The 23,951-nt window shown below is 43.1% G+C and overlaps 1 protein-coding gene across 4 annotated transcripts in view; it reads right to left on the reverse strand.

The window, feature by feature from the left end:
* Positions 1 to 4,233: 4,233 nt before the first annotated feature.
* LOC110521069 (protein EFR3 homolog B) overlaps positions 4,234 to 23,951 on the reverse strand; it is a 61,571-nt gene continuing 41,853 nt past the window's right edge. For all 4 annotated transcript variants that reach the window (XM_036975954.2, XM_036975952.2, XM_036975956.2 and 1 more), the window contains 17 exons: positions 22,859 to 22,993; positions 20,241 to 20,319; positions 19,734 to 19,869; positions 19,397 to 19,558; positions 19,090 to 19,201; positions 18,959 to 19,013; positions 18,633 to 18,805; positions 18,207 to 18,282; positions 17,919 to 18,080; positions 17,634 to 17,765; positions 17,474 to 17,541; positions 12,282 to 12,409; positions 11,856 to 11,947; positions 11,645 to 11,693; positions 11,370 to 11,476; positions 11,147 to 11,196; positions 4,234 to 10,360 (listed from right to left, as the gene is read on the reverse strand). In XM_036975954.2, the coding sequence (XP_036831849.1) occupies positions 10,255 to 10,360; positions 11,147 to 11,196; positions 11,370 to 11,476; positions 11,645 to 11,693; positions 11,856 to 11,947; positions 12,282 to 12,409; positions 17,474 to 17,541; positions 17,634 to 17,765; positions 17,919 to 18,080; positions 18,207 to 18,282; positions 18,633 to 18,805; positions 18,959 to 19,013; positions 19,090 to 19,201; positions 19,397 to 19,558; positions 19,734 to 19,869; positions 20,241 to 20,319; positions 22,859 to 22,993 (1,822 nt within the window). In that variant the 3' untranslated portion in view covers positions 4,234 to 10,254. The remainder of the gene's footprint in view (positions 10,361 to 11,146; positions 11,197 to 11,369; positions 11,477 to 11,644; positions 11,694 to 11,855; positions 11,948 to 12,281; positions 12,410 to 17,473; positions 17,542 to 17,633; positions 17,766 to 17,918; positions 18,081 to 18,206; positions 18,283 to 18,632; positions 18,806 to 18,958; positions 19,014 to 19,089; positions 19,202 to 19,396; positions 19,559 to 19,733; positions 19,870 to 20,240; positions 20,320 to 22,858; positions 22,994 to 23,951) is intronic.

A 23,951-nucleotide genomic window follows, 5' to 3' on the forward strand; every position in this document is an offset into this window, starting at 1 on the left:
GATATTACAGTTTTCAATGTCCCGTTGGTAGGATATACGTGCTCGTAGTTCATTTATTTTATTATTGATTGATTGTACATTGGCTAATAGGACCGATGGTAAAGGTAGTTTACGCTCTCGGCGAAGGATCCTTACAGGGCACCTGGACCGTCATCCACGATATCTCCGTCTTTTCCTCCTATCGGGCGTCAGGAAGTAAATTCTTCCCGTCCGACACGTTGAAGAAGAAGAATTCCTCCAGTACGGGGTGAGTAATCGCTGCCCTGATATCAAGAAGCTCTTTTAGGTCATAAGACACGGTGGCAGAAACATTATACACAAAATAAGTTACAAATAACGCAAAGAAACATACACAATAGCACAATTGGTTACAGGATTGTAAAATGGAAGCCATCTCATTTGCCGCCATTATGCTCAGACTAACTAGATAGGCAATTCAAAACATAGTGCAGTTTGGCTGGTTCTCTCGCTAGTTAACTATTTAGCATGTATCAATGTCATTGTCATGTCCGATGTCCTAAAATAACTTTCTACTAGCACTCGTGTATATCTGCAAATGGCAGACACACAGTTGATACGGGTGCGCAGTTGATGAAACCAATGCTGCATACGCTGGTTGTAAAGCAGGCTCTTCACTTCTCAAAATTTGCTAGGATTCTTCTTTAATGAATACTATGTAATTCTGACAAAGTAAAAAAAACACAAATCTTAGAATAGCCTAATTGACAAGTAACTCCTATGCTTTAAAGATCTCCCTTGAACACTGAATATTTTAACCTTACAAATAGATAAACATCTTAACTAGCTACCTTAGCCATTTGATCCCTGGTTTATTGAATAAGGGAATTGTTTTATAAACACAAAAAGTATTTGGTTGTAATTGTAATGTTGCAGGGTGTGCAGGCTTTTGATCAAGCCCTGCTCGAACACACCACACTGTAAAGAATCAGCTGCTCAACAGGACCTTGATAAGCTGACTGGTGACTTTGAGCAGGGTTTGATCAAAAGCCTGCCCACCTGGTAGCTTTCCAGATGGAAAGTTGACGGACGGTGTGTTTTATACAGTAGTCAATCAGTGCAGTATTTTACTTTGTGGGGGTTAAATGCCTTGCTCAAGGTCACAACGGCAGGATACACTGTATAATACATGGGATCCGAGACTAGCAGCCTTCCATTGTCAATACCAGTGATAATAATTAATGTTATTTTGGGAAGTGTTTCCTTGCATCATACAACGCAATTTTCCATCACATTTTTGGCCCATGCTGTTACAGATTTAAATTGGGAACAAGTGACTTGAGCTTTCGGACAAGCCCTGCATAAGTTTCCTGACCGGTAAAACTGAATGTTTTTTAAACGTTATGAGAACGGAAGTAAACATGTCGCCAGTTCTGGAAACATAAATGTTTTGGTTGCAGGGAAGTGTTTAAAACATGTTTTACTATGGTCTTCTGAAAGTTTTCCTGGGAGGTTTTATTAACGTTAAGGGAACAGAAATTATAGGTTATTTGAAGGTAATTCTGAGAACATGTTTCAATAATACTTTTAATAACACTGCTAGCTTAATTTAGGTTAACTGTTTTGAACTCCAAGCACATATACTGTAGGACACATGGGCTGCGTTTACACAGGCATCCCAATTCTGATATTTATTTCACTAATTGGTCTTATGACCAATCAGATCAGCTCTAAAAAAAAAAAAATCTGATGTGAAAAGATCTGATGTGATTGGTCAAAAGACCAATTAGTTGAAAAAAGATCAGAATGGGCTGTCTGTATAAACGCGGCAAAGGAAATTAATTTGCTTAGGCATTAATCATGCAAACACATGTATTTTTTATTGTGGCATGGCATCAGTGAGGAAGTGAAGGAAACAAGCACTCATTAAGATCAGGTGTGGCCAATTAGTGGGCACGGCCAACACTCCACCCCTTTGCTATTATAACAGCCTCTACTCTTCTGGGAAGGCTTTCCACTAGATGTTGGAACATTGTTGCAGGGACTTGCTTCAATTTATCCACAAGAGCATTAGTGAAGTCTGGCACTGATGTTGGGCGATTAGGCCTGGCTCACAGTCAGCGTTCCAATTCATCCCAAAGGTGTTTGATGAGGTTGAGGTCATGGCTCTGTGCATGCCGGTCAAGTTCTTCCACAAAATCTTGACAAACCATTTCTGTAAGGACCTCGCTTTGTGCACAGGGGCATTGAGATGCTGAAACAAGAAAGGGCCTTCCCCCAAACTGTTGCCACAAAGTTGGAAGCACAGAATCGTCTTGACTGTCATTGCATGCTGTCGCGTTAAGATTTCCCTTCAATGGAACTAAGAGGCCTAGCCCAAAGCATGAAAAACAGTCCTAGACCATTATTCCTTCTCCACAAAACTTTACAGTTGGCAATATGCATTCGAGCAGGTAGCGTTCTCTTGGTATCCGCCAAACCGGACTGCCAGATGGTGAAGCGTGATTCAATGGCTGCGAGCTTTATACCACTCCAGTCAACGCTTGGCATTGTGCATGGTCACCTTAGGATTGTGTGCGGCAGCTCGGCCATGGAAGCCCATTTCATGAAGCTCCCGACAAACAGTTATTGTGCTGACGTTGCTTACAGAGGCAGTTTGAAACTCGGTAGTGAGTGTAGCATCCGAGGACAGACGACACACACATTCAGCACTCGGCAGTCCCGTTCTGAGCTTGTGTGGCCTACCACTTCGTGGCTGAGCCGTTGCTGCTCCTAGACGTTTCCACTTCACAATAACAGCACTTATAGTTGACCAGGGCAGCACTAGCAAGGCAGAAACTTGACAAACTGACATGTTGGAAAGGTGGCATCCTATGACAATGCTATTTTGAATGTCACGGAGTTCTTCAGTAAGCCTATTATACTGCCAATGTTTTGCTATGGAGATTGCATGGCGGTGTGTTCGATTTTATACACCTGTCAACAACGGGTGTAGCTGAAATAGCCAAATCCACTAATTTGAAGGGGTGTCAACATACACTATATATACAAAAGCATGAATGTTATGTGTAAGCCTCACACCTATGAAACATATGGTTCTCAGAATGTTATGTGTAAGCCTCACACCTAAGAAACATGGTTCTCAGAATGTTATGTGTAAGCCTCACACCTAAGAAACATATGGTTCTCAGAATGTTATGTGTAAGCCTCACACCTAAGAAACATATGGTTCTCAGAATGTTATGTGTAAGCCTCACACCTAAGAAACATATGGTTCTCAGAATGTTATGTGTAAGCCTCACACCTAAGAAACATATGGTTCTCAGAATGTTATGTGTAAGCCTCACACCTAAGAAACATATGGTTCTTAGAATGTTATGTGTAAGCCTCACACCTAAGATAATTCTTAGCGGAAACACCTTTGGCTGGCATTACCACCAACTTGGCACAACTCAGGATCAGGAGTTTGAGGAAACCCCACCTGTCTTCTAAATAATTAACCCTGGTATAGTTTTATTTTTCAGAGAAAATTACAAAAAAATGTTTGCCAAAGACGTACCAGAATGGCTTTCCAATAGGCGTTGAGTGTTCCAATATTGCTTTCCATCAATGACTCCCAACCAAATTTACGGAGTAATTTTTACAAAAACAATAGGTATATGTTGCCCTAAGAGTTGTGCCAAGTTGGTCAAATCTTATTCAAAATGATTCACAGCTGTAATGGCTACTGAAAGGGATTCCACTAAGTATTTACTCTGGGGTGTGAAGACCCTACGCAATCGAGATTTTTTTAAAAATTATTATTATTTTTTAAAGTTTAACATTCTCTATAATTGTTCTTTCACTTTGAAGATGTGAAGTAGGTTGTGTACATCAGAAGAAAAAAAATCTAATTTAACAAATGTTTTGATTTCATTTTAAGGCAGCAAAATGTGAAGACTGTGCTGCAAGAGTTGTGTAGACTTTCATCAGGCACTGTATTTCTCTTTTTCTCTGAAGCAGAGTACACATTTTCACTAATGAGGTGAGAAGACCGTGTGCTGTACTGGTGGACAGTCTCTCATTCCTCAGAGACACATTCGTAATTATATTCTTAAATCCTTAGTCTTAAAAGTCATGCTTCACTCAGCTGTCAGATATACAGCAGGCTACCCAATAGAGCACTGTCCTACCCTCAGTGGGTATGGTAACACCCTTTAATGCTACAATATGCATTAGAGCTGCTGCCATCAGGATTACCTTTACAGATTCAGAAAGAAACAACATACCAGCATATTTTGGCCACGCCAACATTCGTAAAGTTAATTTATTTGACAACCAATCAAATGACAATCAGGATGAAAAAAATAAAAAACAGCTGAGCAGGACAAACATTCAGGATCAGGAGGATACAGTCAGTCAGTCAGTTAATGCTGCACAGTAGTGTTTTAATAACAATACAAACATCACATACTGCAGTCTATCAAACTATGGGAGAGAGAACACCTCACCTATAGTCTGACAATCAGTCACACACAACCGCATGCTGTTGTATTGTGATGGAAAAACCTACGACTGTTTGAAACACTGTAGCCTATTATACATAAATAATTCAATTTCACCTGGAAAAGCTAGGTGAAATCACAGGGGGACATTCTACCACAGTCCAGTCTCACTTCTGAGATGAGCTTTACTCAGAGATAGATAGAGGACTTATCTTTGTATCTGTGGCATTGTAGCGTCTGTGACAGCATGGGCAGCACCATTTTGAAGTAGTCAAATTTCTTCATGGTTGTCTGATCCAATGAATTTGGAAGTTCCACCCAGTTGACTACATTCAAATGGTGGAAGCCCTCAACGTCACTGCCAATGCTAAGACGGTCTCTTCTTTTACTAATTGGCAATGAATTATGCTGATTTCTACTACGTAGCTGTCTGTTAAAATGTTGCTGTATGTACACCAACTGTGTGGGCGTCCGACTGTATTTGACAATATGTCTACATCTTACGACATTGCTACTGAGAGACATGGTGCTTCTACAACAGCCATACTACATACAGTTCAATTAAAAAGTATGTGTTTTTCTTATAATTTCAGCAATAAAGGTTTCTTTGAAACAGAACATCTTCAGTGCAATTGGCAAAGACTAAATTAAATGTTTCATGGAAATTTGATCAGGAAGAAACAGTAACATACATAAATTCAGCTAGATGGTCATTGAACTGTACGTAGCTACATCACTAGCATGCAAAGTCAGGTCCAGCACTCATCATAAGGCATTTTCTCCATGTACAAGCTGCCTCTGTCACTAGGGAATCCAGTTTAAAGTGCAAAGTTCACAGATTAGATAGTTTGACCTACAGCACTACAATGTAAAGAGCTACATTTACTATACAAGGAAAAGGAGATGAGTGGACAGAAAGGTGTAACAGATCTAATAAGCATTAGATTTACACCAAGCAGAACTGTTGTTGTTTAGTTCAAAATAAATGTACCCACATGAAAAACATAAGTTTACTATAGAATACTACAGTACTTACTATACTACACAATGTAGTATCCCCCGATCATGTGTAGTACTTACTATAGAATATTGAAGTACACTATAGTAAATACTACAGTATTATCTGCCAAAAAAACACTGTAGTGTTCATCTGTTACTGTGACTTGTTATTGGCTTCGTTGGAAGGATAGAGAGCTGCGTGATGCTGATTACATTGTTCTTCATGAGAAGGAGGAAGAGGAGTTAATGGACTGGGTTGTAAACTGGGTCTGATCATTAGTTTGGTCTTGGGGTGATGACTGAATAGACAAGAACACACGGATGCACGGACGAACACACACAATGACAAAGTTACTCAGTAAACATGAACCTTGTAAAAATTGAAACGTCAATGGACAATCCGGTAAACTACTGGCATGGGTTGACTTGACAGAGACAATACATAGTAGAAACAAAACCTACAGAACACTGCATTATGGGCAGTTAACACTAATCACAATATGACATTTTGTCAGTGACAGACATCAACTGGTTATGACAGTGACACATATAGAGCACACCCAGTTTACACGAGCACAGTTTACACGAGCACAGTTTACACTAGCACAGTTTGAGAGTCAGTTGACACTAGCACAGGAAGGAAGGAGTCTCACAATGTCACGGGTACAGAAGGTGTCACAGCACCGTCCAGAAGTCATTTATTAAAACACAGAATATGGACTATCTTCAGATGGGGCTATTTCAGCCTGGAAGGCCAGTCTGTTTCGGAGTTGGCTAAACTGGACTCTAGACTGCCTGATCTGGCTAGTTCAGAAAACCTCAAACCATCATAAGACTTAGAATTATTGCCATTGTACTTTGTTTTGCGACAATCTGTAAGAGCATGAGCTGAAAGTACGAGCCCAGACACACCGGCAGAGACATTCTTATGAAGCTACTTCTGTGACCAGTATCTACTGTCCAGTCCAGGCTCGTCTCTCTCCACTCACATACAAAGGGCAAACAATCATAACGATGACGTCATCAGTAGGGAAAGGATGAGGAGGATCTGATATAATAAACGTGGCACTATCATTGGACTAAACACACTGACTCTAGTTGTAATAAAGGATAGTTATGGCAGTATGATTACAGGGAGGGGGGTATGTTGCTAACTTGCTTTCCCTCCTGCAACATCGCTCTGGTGTATTACAGACGTTAAGATGTCTGAGGGAACTACACACTAGATCATCTCTAACGTCTCTGGTTTTAAAACGGCCTGTGTGGCATCGATATGAGTCATAAACATTCATTCTAGTGTCAAAATTGATTACAAAGTGAAATAGGATAAAACCTAGTTTATGAAGTGAATAGGTCATGACTTCCTGAAGCGTTGGGTATGGATTAGGATCATGCCCACTAGCAGCCAGGACCTCCAGACAGTGAGACATACCTGCCAATTACGCAGCGCCTCAGACTTGTTTACATAAGACAACCCGTCACCAATGTTATGTTGAAATAACCATTGGCCCTAAGCCCTTTAAGGACTGGCCACATGCGGATGTTTTGAAAGTGTCAAACCCCCGAGTCTGACACTTTTTTGGGGCAAAATGAGAATTGAGATGATCTTATATCGCACTTGTATCCCATCTGCAACTCAATTTTGAGTGACTTGATAAGCTGATTGTGGCCTGGTTGTGCTCAATACGCCTTCTAGCTACTACTTGCTAGCTTCATTGACAAACAGAGTTGTAATTTAGCTGGAAAGTGATTTTGGGCACTGATAAACAGCTTGCAGATGAAGTTGTAGACAAGTTATTGTTCTCAGAAATCAGTCCTGAACGCGCAGCCAGACTTTCCCGACTCGATAGACTGTATGCAGTGCACGGGCTAGTTTTTCATGCACATTTATTTACTTGAGATATACTGCACCAAACACCTTAGCTAGATCTAAAATTGCACGACTAAATTAATTACAGATGTTTTTATTAATCTTAAATTAAATCGGACTATTTTGAAGAAGTGGCTGTGTTATTGTACAGTGACTCAGGAGGGACAAACAACAGTACCTGTCAGGGTACGATTAAGTGAACACAACACAGCCACATCAATCCACACCCCTAAGACAACTCTCATTTGACTTCAGCCATGGCCACTGGCATTTCTTAATGAGCAATCTTCAAAATGAGGCTACATCAGGAAGTGCAATCGCACTTTAATATGTCTGAGGGAACTACTCCCTAGATCTTCATCACTCTCCTCCACTGCTCTCTGTCTGGCAGTAACTCTAAACATAATATGGCAGTCTCTTTACAGGCCATCCCTGTTCCAGACACAGTCCGTCCTGATTTGATGCCATGCTGGTTAGTTCTCAGTGGGCTAGCTTATATATATATATATATATATATATATATATATATATATATATATATATATATATATATATATATACACACTCTTAAACATATTAGTAGATATTTCCCTTAACTATGGCTAGTCAGTGCAATCTAAAAGTATATTTATAGATCTATACACAAACAAAATTAACTACATTTACATCATGGTTATAGCTAGATATGTAATGTACTCTGTATCCACGTACACAATCTTAATTTGACCCTGCTTCTCACAGCAGGAAAATAATCCAACAGCAACAGGAAATGTGAATTATGTGGATTATAATTATTGGACACTTTTGTAGGGGTTGATACATTTTTCGTTAGGTCAAATCAAGTCACATTTTTAAGTGGAAATCACAAACTTTAGAAGCCTTTTTAAACCTTGAATACACTACAATGACCATTTCCTGCGACAACCCGAGAGATTAAATTAAGATAGCAGATCTGTATATGACAAATAATAAATGTGGGTTGGTTAATTAGTCTATATGGGTCGTTCAACAAAATGAGCACCTTTTGAAATTGTGCATCAATATTCAATTTTAAAAGCCTGTTATAGTCAATGAAGTGCCCTTTATTATAGACCATATGGAGAACTAAATACAGATTTTTGTATATGAATAAAGACTTGCTAAAGTGCCAAAATTCAGCATTTTGACATGTCCTTCCTTGCACCCTCTGACTTCCAGGAAGATTTGAACATACTTAACTCCACAAAGGTTTTCACCATCAAAGCCCTTGTTGCTTTGACAAAGTAATTTCTGAAGATGATCATTTATTTCATGTGATTAGTGATTCATTTTAAGGTAAAAAAACAGCAACATTTTCCTCATTTTATGGTTAACCCTGTTATGTGAACTGAATATGGTGAATCTATTCCTTTGGAAAAAAAAAAACATCTCAAGAAATATTAACCATCTAATAGTCAAATCGTAATGTAAGAGCAGGTGATCTGGTTCCCCTCTTTTTGGCCATTTACTGGTGTTTTGTGGTGAAAACTGAGTGGGTCAAGCATAACACGTCAAGCTTGTGACCCATATGGACAGGCTAGAAATGTTTTAACAGAAACATGTGTAGCTTCCATGCAATTGCCCCTCCCTGTTGCACACAACAAGCTTACAATTCCCTTGTAACGGGATTTGTGGCTGATTTAAAATGAAATCGTCAATCCTGTTACTTTATTTGCCACTTAATAGACACTTACTATATACAGTATTATTTGTATCTCTTACTCTTTACAACAATGTTAAAATAAGGTGAAATCAGAAGTTTCTTTTAACCAAGATCCACATCTCAAAAGGCACCGTATTGATGGAACGACCCATATGCTAGTGTTTGAGCATGTAAACATAACTGTACACTCTTCAGATCCTTACAAAGTGGGAAAGCTATGACTGGTTTTGTGAGCGGTTGGACTGGTTGAATCTAGCTCTGCTGTCACCTGTAGGGCACTCTCACATTTCGGAGGACAGCACACACGTCACACACTTTAACCTTTGCAGTCAAATCATGGATTACAATATACAACATTTAAAAAGCAAGGGGGTAAAAAATACAAAATGAAGATAATTTGGGTCAGCATCAAAAGCACACCCGGCTAACACGCTACGACACAAACAAATACTCTGGAGTTCTCACCCCAGAGACTTAAAATAAAAACCTAGAAAGACATGAAAAGCACCAAGCAAACACAATGCACCGTTGACTTAGAACTGAATGGTCTGAGCAGGGAGTGGGGATAGTGTTTCAGAAGTAGTCATCCCACTGAAAACTAAAACACTAGATTCCATACATTTTTCATTACAGCTTCCATTGCCAGGTATTTAACATTGTCCCTTTCCAGTACTGAAAAACGAAATAATTGCAATACAATAAAACTAATGAGAACATTTGATTTTGTTACATTTGGCAATTAGCCATTTTGTGATTGGTGCACTTTGGGTAGTAATGCATCCAGTGAGGGATAAACTAGGACAACGACTAGACACTAGTAATGGGCTCAAGGGTGGTGTTTAGAGTGGTGGGCATGCAGCAAGTTAATCAGGGGGAAAGAAGGTTAAAACTGGCGATCACTATGTTCTCTCCTCCCTGTTCTATCCTCAGTCCATCCATTGTTCTTCTCCACGGTCTTTCTGGCTACAGTCTAATCCAAGCCGGTGGCAGTCATATGGGAATTTTGAGGATGGGGGGAGGGGTCGCGCAAAGGGTGAAGGGTCGATATCTCACACTGCTGCCTTTTTGTTTGTCTATTTGTTTAGTCTGCGATCACAGTGCAAAAAACGCATGGTCAGTCATGTCAGTAGCTCTTGACAAAATGAGAATGGGGAGCAGGGGGAACAGGTCACAGTGTCTGTAGTTGTTTTAACACTGAGGGCTGCTGTAGCTCCACACCCCCTGTTCCTCTCTCCTCCTAGGGTGACCCCTGACCTTTAGGGCTAGTAGACACAGAGGTCAGGGAACTTCATCTCGTAGACGGGCACCGAGCGGCTCTGGGTCTGGCCGTAGCCTGATGAGATGGTGCCAGACGGGCTGGGAGGGGGTCTGGGGAGGGCAGAGAGAGAGAACATGGGGAAGGTGTTCTAAAAGATTCCAAATTATGTTGCTCAAGTCATAGAGTGTGCCAGATATTTACCAGGACAGATTGGAGGGTACAATTATATCATACTAAGTGCCTACGGGAATCCTCTGTTCTTTTGGCATGTGGACAGGCATACATTACAGTGGTGAGAAGTATGTATGTGTTTATGTGGGTGGGGAGGGGGTGAAGCTATTAATTCCAATTTATGCTGTTCAAGTCATAGTGTGCCTACTTGTGCCCATACCAAGAGCCAAAATAACTTCAGAATGCACCTAACATTATGATATAATTGTACCCTCCAACCTGGCCTGTTAAAAATGTGCAGGTTAGCATTTATTCAGATGAGTAGTCTACCAGAGGCTGCACTGTAGTGTTCAATAGCTGGCACAGCCACCGTGCCAGCTTTAAACCTAACCTTAATACTTAGCCATAACCTTCAATTAAGACCAAAAAGCACATTTACGATATAGCCAATTTTGAAACAGCTCAATTTTGCCTCCAGGGTGAGACCCTGCCAATAAACGCTAACCTCTGTTAAATATCTGGCTCCTGAGCAACACCATCCCCCCTCCACCCACACAAACACACTCATCATGTCTACAATGTACACTGAACACAATGAACTGAATGGTGAATGATAACTGAAGAAATGTACTGAGTGAGTGGATGTTTCTGAGCACTTCTAAAGTGGGAATTACATCATCATAGCTTCTGTTTGGACTATTCTTTCTTTTCCTCTTGTTTCTTACCGGATTGTGATCTCAAAGATCTGATTGAGTTTGCTCTGCAGCAATGTGGCCTGTAAAGAACAAGCAGAGAAGAGCATCAGAGTCAGAAATAGAATGAAGCCACAAAATAAAAAATACAAAAGTAAGATAATGGATTGAAAAATTCAACAGTGATATTCAAGTCATGCAACGGCAGAATTTAGGTTCTTTAAACATGGGGGTAGAATTATATATATTTTTTTACCCTGGCCCCGCAGTGGGCAGCTATCTCCTCGAAGGGGGCCTTCTGGAACTTCTCCACCACCTGCCTCCTGCGCTCTCTCTCCTGCTCCTCCATCCCCACACTGTCCACTGAGGAGACACACACACTTCGGTATTGTTGTACTGCTGATACAATCACAATGTGCTTGGAGGGACAGATTGATAACGGTCCAATAGAACACTTTACTGTCAGCTAACTTAATATCCTGCTGCCTGACCAAATGACTCATGAGTGATATAGTGCTGATGTGTACTTACCAATGGCGTTTTTCAGAGTTTCAAATGTGATCTCCTCTGCTGGAGTCCTCTGTAGAATGAGAGAGCGAGAGAGAGAGAGAGAGAGAGAGAGAGAGAGAGAGAGAGAGAGAAAGAGAGAGAGAGAGAGAGAGAGAGAGAGAGAGAGAGAGAGTGAGGGACAGAAGAGACGGGGGGACATTTTTGGTGTGCCTGTGTTTGTGTTTCTCCTTACCTCCTCTTTCTCTGGGCTGTTCCTAGACTCCACCTCCACCTGTAGTGAGATGGTCTCTCCAATGCTCTTCCTCTTGGACAGACGGTCCTCGTCTAGAGAGAACAACAATTTAGCTGAAAAATGACCCACGATGAGTACAATGGCTTGGGATTAAAGAGGCAATCTGGGATTCAATCAACAAAGTGGTCACCCAGTGACGAAGGTACAGTACACACTATTAACTCAGTTGTAGAAGAGGTGCAATTCACCTCTTTTCTATTTCCATTCACTCTACAGGCATGGATCAAAACACAGGCTGCGTGCATTGCTGTTCCAAAGGTTAACCATTTCAGCTGGATTACTCCTCATCACCCATCCTTATTGAAGCTACTGATCTTAGTAAGAGTTGAGCACATGTTCTCGTGCATGTTGAAAGGTCTGTGTTACCTGTGAACTGAGGGATGTAGGGTGTGGCCAGCCTGTCTGTGTTGTAGCCGCTGCCCCCCAAGACTTCTGTGATCTTAGACTGCTGGAACAGAACATCCCCCTCCAACTTCTCCAGAGAGGCAGGGAGCCTGGGAGACGGGAAAGAAGAGACCGAAGACAAACGGTAAGAGAGATGGGGAAGAAGAGAGATGAAAGAAGAGAGGGACAGGACGGCGACAGAAGACATGGAAAGACAGAAGGAAGATCAGAGAAGGAATAAACGGGAGGAAACTTCTCCATTTACTCCAGATCTTATTTACTCCACATCTTAAAAAAGACTCCCCATCTCCCCGATGAAGTATGAAAGCAATATATGGAGGAAAGTAACCCTGCATCCATAAGCTGCACCGCTTTCATCTGTAGAGTTCACAAAAGCCTTGAGGAAGTTCACAGAGCGACAAACAGCATAGAGCACACACACACACACACACACACAGAGAGAACTTAGAATAGCTCTCTTTAAATGCATCACTAATAGGATTTTCGGGTTGACACGAAAAGGAAGGAAGGTCTGTTAAAAGCTGTGTTGACTGTGGCTGAATGCTTCATGAATCTTAAGTGAAATGTCTTTCTAATGGAAAGAATACAAGAGGGCTGTGGGAAGAACAAGAACCCAGACTACTACTCCTATTCACGGAGTAGTGCTGAGCGATTAGTGAACTTCGAGGTCGGTTCGATTCAAAATGGATTTGATTTGGGTTGAACGCTGTAACACAGAATAAAACAATGAATAAAAGATGGTAGTGACTGCCCATTACTACTTATCACTAATTAACCATAATTTATTCACATTACTTTACGAAAATATTTCAGTTGTGTATATTACATTTGTTTTAAGTGATGACTATTATTTCATTCCAAGTCTTCATCTCATCTCTATAGAGCTGTTGCCTATGCTGTCTGACAAAATCATTATTTTAGTAGTTCTTCAAAGTAAATAAAACATACTTTTATGATCATGTATTTTCAGGTAGATACCTCGCGGAGCAACAGCTGCTCTATCTCCTCAAAATCTCGCATTCTTCTGTTTCTTCCGTAGGAGGATTAAAAGAAACACAGACCAGACAAGTAGATGCACAATAGATTATGCTCATTGTAGTTAATTGCCACATTTTATGCGATAAACTATGTAGAATATTGGCCTGTTGGAAACTCCCATCGCACAGTTCAGGCTGGATCTGATTTATCTCTAGAGAAACTGTGCAATGTGTGAATTAAGCTTGCAGAAAACAAAGAACAAAATGGAATTCAAAATAATTGAACCAATGTCGGTCAATTAGTTGTTTAAAAAAATAAAAATAACCAACATTTTGGGTTAATCACTCACTGAGACCTATAATATAATATCATACAGTGCCTTCAGAAAGTATTCATACCTCTTGACTTATTCCACAAATCATAATAATTCTCACCCATCTACACATAATACCCCATAATTACAAAGTCGAAACATATATATTTTTGGGCAAATTTATTGAAAATGAAATGCAGAAATATATAATCTACATAAGTAGTCACACCCATGAGTCAATACTTTTTAGAAGCACCTTTGGCAGCGATTACAGCGATGAGTCTTTCTGGGTAAGTCTAAGAGCTTTGCACACCTGGATTGTACAATATTTGCACATTATTCTTAAAAAAATTCCTAAAGCAATTTTCAAGTCTCGCCATAGATTTTCAAGCCAATTTAAGTCAAAACTAACTAGGCCACTCAGGAACGTTCAATATTGTCTTGGTAAGCAAATCCATTGTATATTTGGCCTTGTGTTCTAGGTTATTGTCCTGCTGAAAGGTGAATTTGTCTCCCAGTGTCTGTTGGAAAGCAGACTGAACCAGGTTTTCCTCTAGGATGTTGCCTAGATGTCCACCACCATGCTTGACTAGTACTCGGTGTTGTGCTGCATTTGCCCTAAACATTACGCTTTGTATTCAGGAAATGAAGTCCATTACTTTGCCACATCTTCTGCAGTTTTGCTTTAGTGCCTTTTTGCAAACAGAATGCATATGGGATATTTTTCTTCTTAGCTTCCTTCTTTTCACTGTCATTTAGGTTAGTAATGTGGAGTAACTACAACGTTGTTGATCCATCCTCAGTTTTCTCCTATCACAACCATTAAACTCTGGAACTGTTTTAAAGTCACCATTGGCCTCGAGGTGAAATCCCTGAGTGGTTTCCTTCCTGTCCGGCCACTGAGTTAGGAAGGACACCAGTATCTTCATAAAGTCTGGGTGTATTGATACACCATCCAAAGTGTCATTATTAACTTCACCATACTCAAAGGGATATTCAATGTCTGCTTTCAGATTTGCTATAACAAAAGGGGTTGAAAACTTGACTAAGAACATTTCAGCTTCACATTTGTATTAATTTGTAAACATTTCTAAAAACATATTCCACTTTGACATTATGGGATGTTGTGTGTATGCCAGTGATACAAAATTGCAATTAAATCCATTCAAAATTCAGGCTGTAACAAAACAAAATGTGGGAAAGTCGTAGGGTGTGAATACTTTCTGAAGGCACTGTAGACACAAATGAATCACTAATCACACAAAATAAATAATACACTTCAGAAATGACTGTCAACACAACAAACGTGAGCAAGAAAAAGGAACTGATCGTAGATAACAGGAAAAGGAGGACCGAACACGCCCCCATTCACATCGACGGGGCCGGAGTGGAGGAGCAGGTCGAGAGCTTCAAGTTCCTTGGTGTCCACATCACCAACAAACTATGATGGTCCAAACACACCAAGACAGTCGTGAAGAGGGCACGAAAAAGCCTATTCCCCCTCAGGAGACTGAAAAGATTTGGCATGGGTCCCCAGATCCTCAAAATGTTCTACAGTTGCACCATCGAGAGTATCCTAACCGGTTGCATCACTGCTTGGCATCCGTAAGGTGTTACAGAGGGTAATGCGTACAGCCCAGTACATCACTGCTTGGCATCCGTAAGGTGTTACAGAGGGTAATGCGTACAGCCCAGTACATCACTGCTTGGCATCCGTAAGGTGTTACAGAGGGTAATGCATACAGCCCAGTACATCACTGCTTGGCATCCGCAAGGTGTTACAGAGGGTAATGCGTACAGCCCAGTACATCACTGCTTGGCATCCGTAAGGTGTTACAGAGGGTAATGCGTACAGCCCAGTACATCACTGCTTGGCATCCGTAAGGTGTTACAGAGGGTAATGCGTACAGCCCAGTACATCACTGCTTGGCATCCGTAAGGTGTTACAGAGGGTAATGCGTACAGCCCAGTACATCACTGCTTGGCATCCGTAAGGTGTTACAGAGGGTAATGCGTACAGCCCAGTACATCACTGCTTGGCATCCGTAAGGTGTTACAGAGGGTAATGCATACAGCCCAGTACATCACTGCTTGGCATCCGTAAGGTGTTACAGAGGGTAATGCGTACAGCCCAGTACATCACTGCTTGGCATCCGTAAGGTGTTACAGAGAGTAATGCGTACATCCCAGTACATCACTGGGTCCAAGCTTCCTGCCACCCAGGACCTTTACACTAGGCAGTGTCAGAGGAAGGCCCCAAAAAATTGTCAAAGACTCCAGCCACCCAAGTCATAGACTGTTCACTTTGCTAGCGCACGGCAGATGGTACTGGGGCGCCAAGACCAGGTCCAAAAGGCTTCAGATAAGACTGCTGAACAGTAAATCAACTGACTACCCAAACTATTTGCACTGGCCCCCACACATTTTATTAATATTATTATTTTTTTACACTGCAGCTACTCGCTGTTTATTATGTATGCATAGTCACTTGTACCCTACCTACATGTACATATTATCTCAACTAACCTGTACCACTGCACATTAAATCGGTACCCCCTGTTAATAGCCTCGTTATGGTATTTTTTATTGTGTTACTTTTTAAAACTTTAAGTAATTTTCTCAACTCTTATTTTCTTAAAACTGCATTGTTGGTTAAGGGCTTGTAATTTTGTATTTGGCGTATGTGAAAAATACAATTTGATTTGAAAATAACTAGGGCTTGACAATGATGGTGAAAACTAGGGATAATTGTGGGTTTAAGTGGGTTAAAATCTTCCTAGAAGTTACCCAGGGTGCAATATTGGGGAAACATTTCTACTTAAAATATCGAAGGGACGCAAGAGGCACTCGTAGTAGAACAAACCATATCTACATATACAAAAATATAAACACAACACGTGCTGGTCCCATGTTTCATGAGCTGAAATAAAAGGTCCCAGAAATGTTCCATATGCAAAAAAGAGCTTATTTCTCTCAGATTTTGTGCACAAATTTGGTTACATCCTTGTTATTCAGCATTTCTCCTTTGTCAAGACAATCCATCCACCTGACAGGTGTGGCATATGAAGAAGCTGATTAAAAGGCATTATAATTACACAGGTGCACCTTGTGCTGAGGACAATAAAAGGCCAAATGTGAAGTTTTGTCACACAACACAATGCCACAGATGTCTCAAGTTTTGAGGGAGTGTGCAATTGGCAGGCTGACTGCAGGAATGTCTACCAGAGCTGTTGCTAGAAAATGTAATGTTAATTCCCCTACCATAAGCTGCCTCCAATGTCATTTTAGAGAATTTGGCAGTACGTGCAACTGGCCTCACAACCGTAGACCACGTGTAACCAAACCAGCCCAGGACCTCCACATCTGGCTTCTTCACCTGCGGGATGATCTGAGACCAACCACCCAGACAGCTGATGAAACTGAGGACTTTTTCTGTCTGTAAACCCCTTTTGTGGGGAAAAACGTATTCTAATTGGCTGGGCCTTGCTCCCCAGTGGGTGGGCCTATACCCTCCCAGGCTCACCCATGGCAGCGCCCCTGCCCAGTCATATGAAATCAGAAATATGTGTTATTTCATAGTGTTGATGTCTTCACTATTATTCTACAATGTAGAAAATAGTAAAAATAAAGAAAAACCCTGGAATGAGTAGGTGTGTCCAAACTTTTGAATATATATATTATTACATATTTCTGCCGAGAAGCGTTTTAATTGGATTGTCATTGGCTCAATGACTGTGTCATTGTGCAAACGCTATTACCCCCTCCCCCCACTACTCTTGTCACCACTGCTGTCAAAAAACCTAGGGGAAACACAGCTTTACCTATACCAATCTTAACAACTACCAAAGTGATGTAAACCTACTTGGGGTTTTCTATGAAGACGTCCTCAGGGAGAAGGAAGGGTACCTCCTTCTGTCTCATCTCAATCACCTGGGAGGGAGTGAGCGACACACAAGTCATTCATTAGAGGAGTCCTACATCTGCACATTGCAGGCAGAGAGTGGTCTGATGCACACAGGTACCTCGTGTATGTGCTGACAGAAGGTGGGGACGGTGGTGAGTTGACAGATGAGGTTGAGATAGGCAGCAGAGAGGGCATGGACAGCACAGCGGTTATAGACTGACAGAGACTCCTCGTTGGTTTGAGCCAACTCCTACAGGATAGAGAGAGATGACACTGATAACCTTTATGAGTATGTGTGTGTGTGTGTGTGTGTGTGTGTGTGTGTGTGTGTGTGTGTGTGTGTGTGTGTGTGTGTGTGTGTGTGTATAGTTATGAGTATGTATGTGTGTGTGTGTGTGTGTACCTGCAGGGCCAGGGCCAGTCTGATGAGGTCCACCACCACCTCTTCGTTGGCCAGTTCCATGCTGATGAGGGCCAGCAGGGTGTAGAGCGTCTCAAAGTGCTGTGGACCACTGCTCTGCTCCTTACACGCCAAGTAGATGTGGCGGTACAACTGCTGTGCATGCTGGGAAATAGAGAAAGAGAGGAGAGTGAGACAGGAGGGGGTGGCAGATGGAGAGAGGGAGAAAGAGAGAGAGTGAGGAAGGTGAGATGGTGATAGAGAGAGCAAGCTGGTGATAGAGAGGTTTACCTTTTTCATGAAAAGGTTGTCCTGTCGAGAGCACTTATCCACTTTCAGTTTGAGAACAGAGATATCTGATATAATGCTGTAGGAGGAGACAGGAGACTAGCATTATTATATGGACAGATACAGAGAGAGTGAAAGCATAGCACAGTGCTTCTGTAAGGACAGGTCAAGAAGACAAGATGCCTCAAAATGACAAGTGCAAGCCTGAGGAAAGAATGATAGTGACAGAGACAGAGAAGGGATGACAATAAGCCTGACAGGGGAGACAAAAGCCTGACAGTGAAAGATAAGGACAGAGGGATAGAGAGAAGGACAGAGGGATAGAGAGAAGGTATGTCTGAGGGGCAGAAATACAGACAGATTGGGGGGAAGCGAATGAGAGAAAAAGTGAGAGTCACACAAAGAGCTAGACCTAAGGAGTGTTCTGACCTGATGCTGGAGAACTTGGGTGTGTTGTCGTGTCTGTCTATAACACTGAGGAGGATGGTGAGCACCAGCAGTCTGACCTCCGGGTCCTCCATCAGAGAGAAGGACAGCAGCGGCTCCAGAAATGAGTTGGGCAGCGCCGTCAGCATGTTGGTGGTCTGGAACCCTGTCGTCACCTGGGGAGAGGGAGGAGAGAGCGTGGTGGGGGGAGGGAGGAGGAGGAAGAAAGATTTAAAGAAAGAAAGAGGAAGATTGATGTGGGCCAGTTGACAGAAACCTGCACACAGAGTTTGGTGACTACTGAGAAGTCTCTAATGTTAATGTCTCACCTGAACCAGTGACTTCAGCAGCATGATCTGGATCATCCTGGTCCCTTCACAACCCCTTCAAATAAAAAAAAGTTGTCAGGAAAGTGTGAGAGTGTGCGTGTGTGTGCGTGTGAGTGCGTGTGTGTCCTCACCCTGAGCCTGCGTTTGTGAGTGCGGGGTGTACCCCTGGTACAGGAATCTTGCCCATGATGAAGAGCATGACTTCGGAGCGCTGGTATGTAGGGAGGGTGTTCGCAAACGACCCTGGAGAGATACAAACAGTTCAAATGAAAGTCAATATTTTGGTAGTTATAGATCTTGAAAACTTGACTGCTGACATGCAAAACATTTTGGGACTATATCAGATAGAGGAAGGTGGAGAGAGATGGTGTGTGTGATTGTCCACACACACACTAGATTTGCAGCCAGTCTCTCCTTAAAGAACACACACACACTGACCAATAGTCCTGATGACGGCTTCCTGTAGCTGTCTCTCCTCATGTGTTTTGATGATCTTGATTCCAATGTTTCCGCTGGCGTCGTAGGAGCCGGTCAGCTCGTAGTCCACACTGAGACGCAGCTGCCTTAGCAGAGTGTTAAACACCTCCAACACGGTGGGGCCTGACACACACACACTTCATTAGAGAAAGAACCCCTACTTCAGTAGATAGACACTTTCAATGATAACACACCTCTCTCTGGTAGAGAGATTATAATACTGAATGAAGTGTGATCTGGACAGGCAAGCCAGGACAAGGTGTGTGTGTGTGTGTGTGGCAGACCTCTTTCTACCCACCTACAGAGCCACTGGAAGCAATGGCTGCAGCCTCCAGGAGGACTTCAACTATCCCAGCACGCACTGTGGCTGAATTCTTACTGTTGGCATCCAGGTGACCTAGCAGCTGCTGGATGACCAGGTGAGAGTGCTGCGACTGGAGGAGGAGGAGAGAGGGAGCGAGAAGGAGCGAAACAGGGCAAAAGAGGGAGAGAGAGAATTAATTTCAAACCACTTTATTGGGTCAATATAAAAACAGCCTTACATCAAAGCAACACAGAGAGTGGGAGTGAGAAGCAACTAGGATTTCAGTTGAATTGGGGTGAAAGTACGAGGTTGTTCTAAAAGACGGGGGAGGATACAAAAAGCACTTTAGGTTGACTGACTTTTCTGCTATTTGATCATCCCCAGGTAACAGCTGCCAGAGAGCGAGAGAGGGAGGGAGGGAGAGAGAGCAGGGAGAGAGGGCGGGAGGACGGAAGGAAGGAACGGAGAGAGTGAGGAATAGAGGGAGTAGAGGTGACTCACCTGGATAGAGTACATGATGATCTTAAAGCAGCGGACTGCAAAGGTCTTCCCCTCCCACAGAGAGTGGTTATCTAAGTGCCTGGAGTGAGAGAATGAGCGTGAGAGACAGAGAAGAGACAGAAAGTGTAAACGTGAAAGTTACAAAGTACAGACAAGAGGAAGACAGACAGAGAGAGAACTTGCTGATACAGAACATTCCCCACAGAACCATGTTGCATTTTAGTCACAATACACAGCACTAGTCCACTAATACACAGCACTAGTCCACTAATACGCAGCACTAGTCCACTAATACACATAACTAATCCACTAATCCACAGCACTAGTCCACTAATCCACAGCACTAGTCCACTAATACACATAACTAATCCACTAATACACAGCACTAGTCCACTAATCCACAGCACTAGTCCACTAATACACATAACTAATCCACTAATACACAGCACTAGTCCACTAATACACATAACTAATCCACTAATACACATAACTAATCCACTAATCCACATAACTAGTCCACTAATACACAGCACTAGTTCACTAACACAGCACGAGTCCACTAATACACATAACTAATCCACTAATACACATAACTAATCCACATAACTAGTCCACTAATACACAGCACTAGTCCACTAATAAACAGCACTAGTCCATTAGCACAGCACTAGTCCACTAATACAGAACTAATCCACTAATACAGAACGAATCCACTAATACACAACACTAGTCAACTAACACAGCACGAGTCCAAAAACACAGCACTAGTCAACTAACACAGCACTAGTCCACTAACACAGCACTAGTCCACTAACACAGCACTAGTCCACTAATACACAGCACTAGTCCACTAACACAGCACTAGTCCACTAATAGACAGAACTAATCCACTAATACACAGCACTAGTCCACTAATAAACAGCACTAGTCCACTAATAAACAGCACTAGTCCACTAACACAGCACTAGTCCACTAATACACAGCACTAGTCCACTAACACACAGCACTAGTCCACTAACACACAGCACTAGTCCACTAACACACAGCACTAGTCCACCAACGCCCAGCACTAGTCCACCAACGCCCAGCACTAGTCCACCAACACCCAGCACTAGTCCACCAACGCCCAGCACTAGTCCACCAACACCCAGCACTAGTCCACTAACACACAGCACTAGTCCACCAACGCCCAGCACTAGTCCACCAACGCCCAGCACTAGTCCACCAACGCCCAGCACTAGTCCACCAACACCCAGCACTAGTCTACCAACACCCAGCACTAGTCCACCAACACCCAGCACTAGTCCACCAACGTGCAGCACTAGTCCACCAATAAACAGCACTAGTCCACTAATAAACAGCACTAGTCCACTAATACACAGCACTAGTCCACTAATACACAGCACTAGTCCACTAATACACAGCACTAGTCCACTAATACACAGTACTAGTCCACTAATACACAGCACTAGTCCACTAATACACAGCACTAGTCCACTAATACACAGCACTAGTCCACTAATACACAGCACTAGTCCACTAACACACAGCACTAGTCCACTAACACACAGCACTAGTCCACCAACGCCCAGCACTAGTCCACCAACGCCCAGCACTAGTCCACCAACGCCCAGCACTAGTCCACCAACACCCAGCACTAGTCCACCAACACCCAGCACTAGTCCACCAACACCCAGCACTAGTCCACCAACGTGCAGCACTAGTCCACCAACGCGCTGAACTAGTCCACCAACGCCCAGCACTAGTACACCAACGCCCAGCACTAGTCCACCAACGCCCAACACTAGTCCACCAACGCCCAGCACTAGTACACCAACGCCCAGCACTAGTCCACCAACGCCCAACACTAGTCCACCAACGCGCAGCACTAGTCCACCAACGCCCAACACTAGTCCACCAACACCCAGCACTAGTCCACCAACGCGCAGCACTAGTCCACCAACGCGCAGCACTAGTCCACCAACGCGCTGAACTAGTCCACCAACGCGCAGCACTAGTCCACCAACGCGCTGAACTAGTCCACCAACGTGCAGCACTAGTCCACCAACGCGCAGCACTAGTCCACCAACGCCCAACACTAGTCCACCAACGCCCAGCACTAGTCCACCAACGCGCAGCACTAGTCCACCAACGCGCAGCACTAGTCCACCAACGCGCTGAACTAGTCCACCAACGTGCAGCACTAGTCCACCAACGCGCAGCACTAGTCCACCAACGCGCTGAACTAGTCCACCAACGTGCAGCACTAGTCCACCAACGCGCTGAACTAGTCCACCAACGCGCAGCACTAGTCCACCAATGCGCAGCACTAGTCCACCAATGCGCAGCACTAGTCCACAGCCCTAGTCCACAGCCCTAGACCACAGCCCTAGACCACAGCCCTAGACCACAGCCCTAGACCACAGCCCTAGACCACAGCCCTAGACCACAGCCCTAGACCACAGCCCTAGACTACAGCCCTAGACTACAGCCCTAGACCACAGCCCTAGACCACAGCCCTAGACCACAGCACTAGACCACAGCACTAGACCACAGCACTAGACCACAGCACTAGACCACAGCACTAGTCCACTAAAACAGAGGGGACCAAGTCTTACATGAGTACTGGTGTGACAGCGTTCTTGATGTTGCCGTAGGCGGCCCGTCCCAGCAGCTCTCTGAAGCAGCGCTCCGTCAGCTCTGCCGGACTCTCCTTCTCTTTCTCCGACGCCTGCAGGGGAGAGGGGGAGCGGCTGGAGAGACCGAGAGAGAGGAAGGGAGGGTGAAAGGAAGGTGAGAGAGAGACCGAGGGTGAAGAAGGACAGTGAAGGAGTAAAAGAGGAGCAGAAATATATTTGAGTCAACGAAAACACACATAAACGCACGCTTTCGACACACATAAAAATCACATAAACAAGGGTGTTGTGTCCTTGCTGGTGTATACCTGCCTGAGGCACTTTTCCCTCTCTGTTGTGGTGTGTTTGTGGTGACTGCACAAATGGTGAGCGTGTATGCGTGTACACTTGAATGTGAAAGAGAGCGAGAGTGTGTGTGAGCATAAAGTGTTAATGTGGTTGCGTGTATGTGCAACAGTATGTTTGTAAAATGTGCATGGAAGCCCTCTTCTCCCTCTCTCTCGGGCCCAGGCTTTCCTGTCTTATACATAGTTAAAGCGTTCTCAGCTGAGCGGAAGTCTTCTCTGTTCTACTCTCTACCATGCCTGGCATCAGGTGGTCCTCCAATAACATCATTTATTAACCACATACGGCCTTTCTTCTCGCCCCCCCACCACCAGCACCACTGAAGAAGAGGTCATGGGACTTCCCGTCTCTGTATGGGTCCCGTCTCTGTAGAACTCTCTCATTAGCAGCCATGCTCTTACTGTAAACGCCCCAGAAAATATTAGATAAACATACACTTGGAAATGATTCAAAACAAAACAAAATCTGCCACAAAACATGGATAGCAGCATTTTCATCTATTCAACATGTGGGTAATGCTGTATGAAGGTAGAGAAAAGAAAATGATATGTTCCTCGCCATTAATGAAACAATGGATACACCAAGAGAAGGTGCACAGCAGATTGGTATCAGCGACCTTTCAATAAGTCTAGCATTTCCTTAACAACAAGTTAAAAACAATCAGTGAAGGACGAGATAAATGTCTCTAAATATGTCCTCACGTTTACCTGTATTTATTTATTTCTGCAAG

The sequence above is a fragment of the Oncorhynchus mykiss genome, chromosome 4, assembly GCF_057628025.1.
Source record: "Oncorhynchus mykiss isolate SJ-2025 chromosome 4, ASM5762802v1, whole genome shotgun sequence".
Lineage (NCBI taxonomy): Eukaryota > Metazoa > Chordata > Actinopteri > Salmoniformes > Salmonidae > Oncorhynchus > Oncorhynchus mykiss.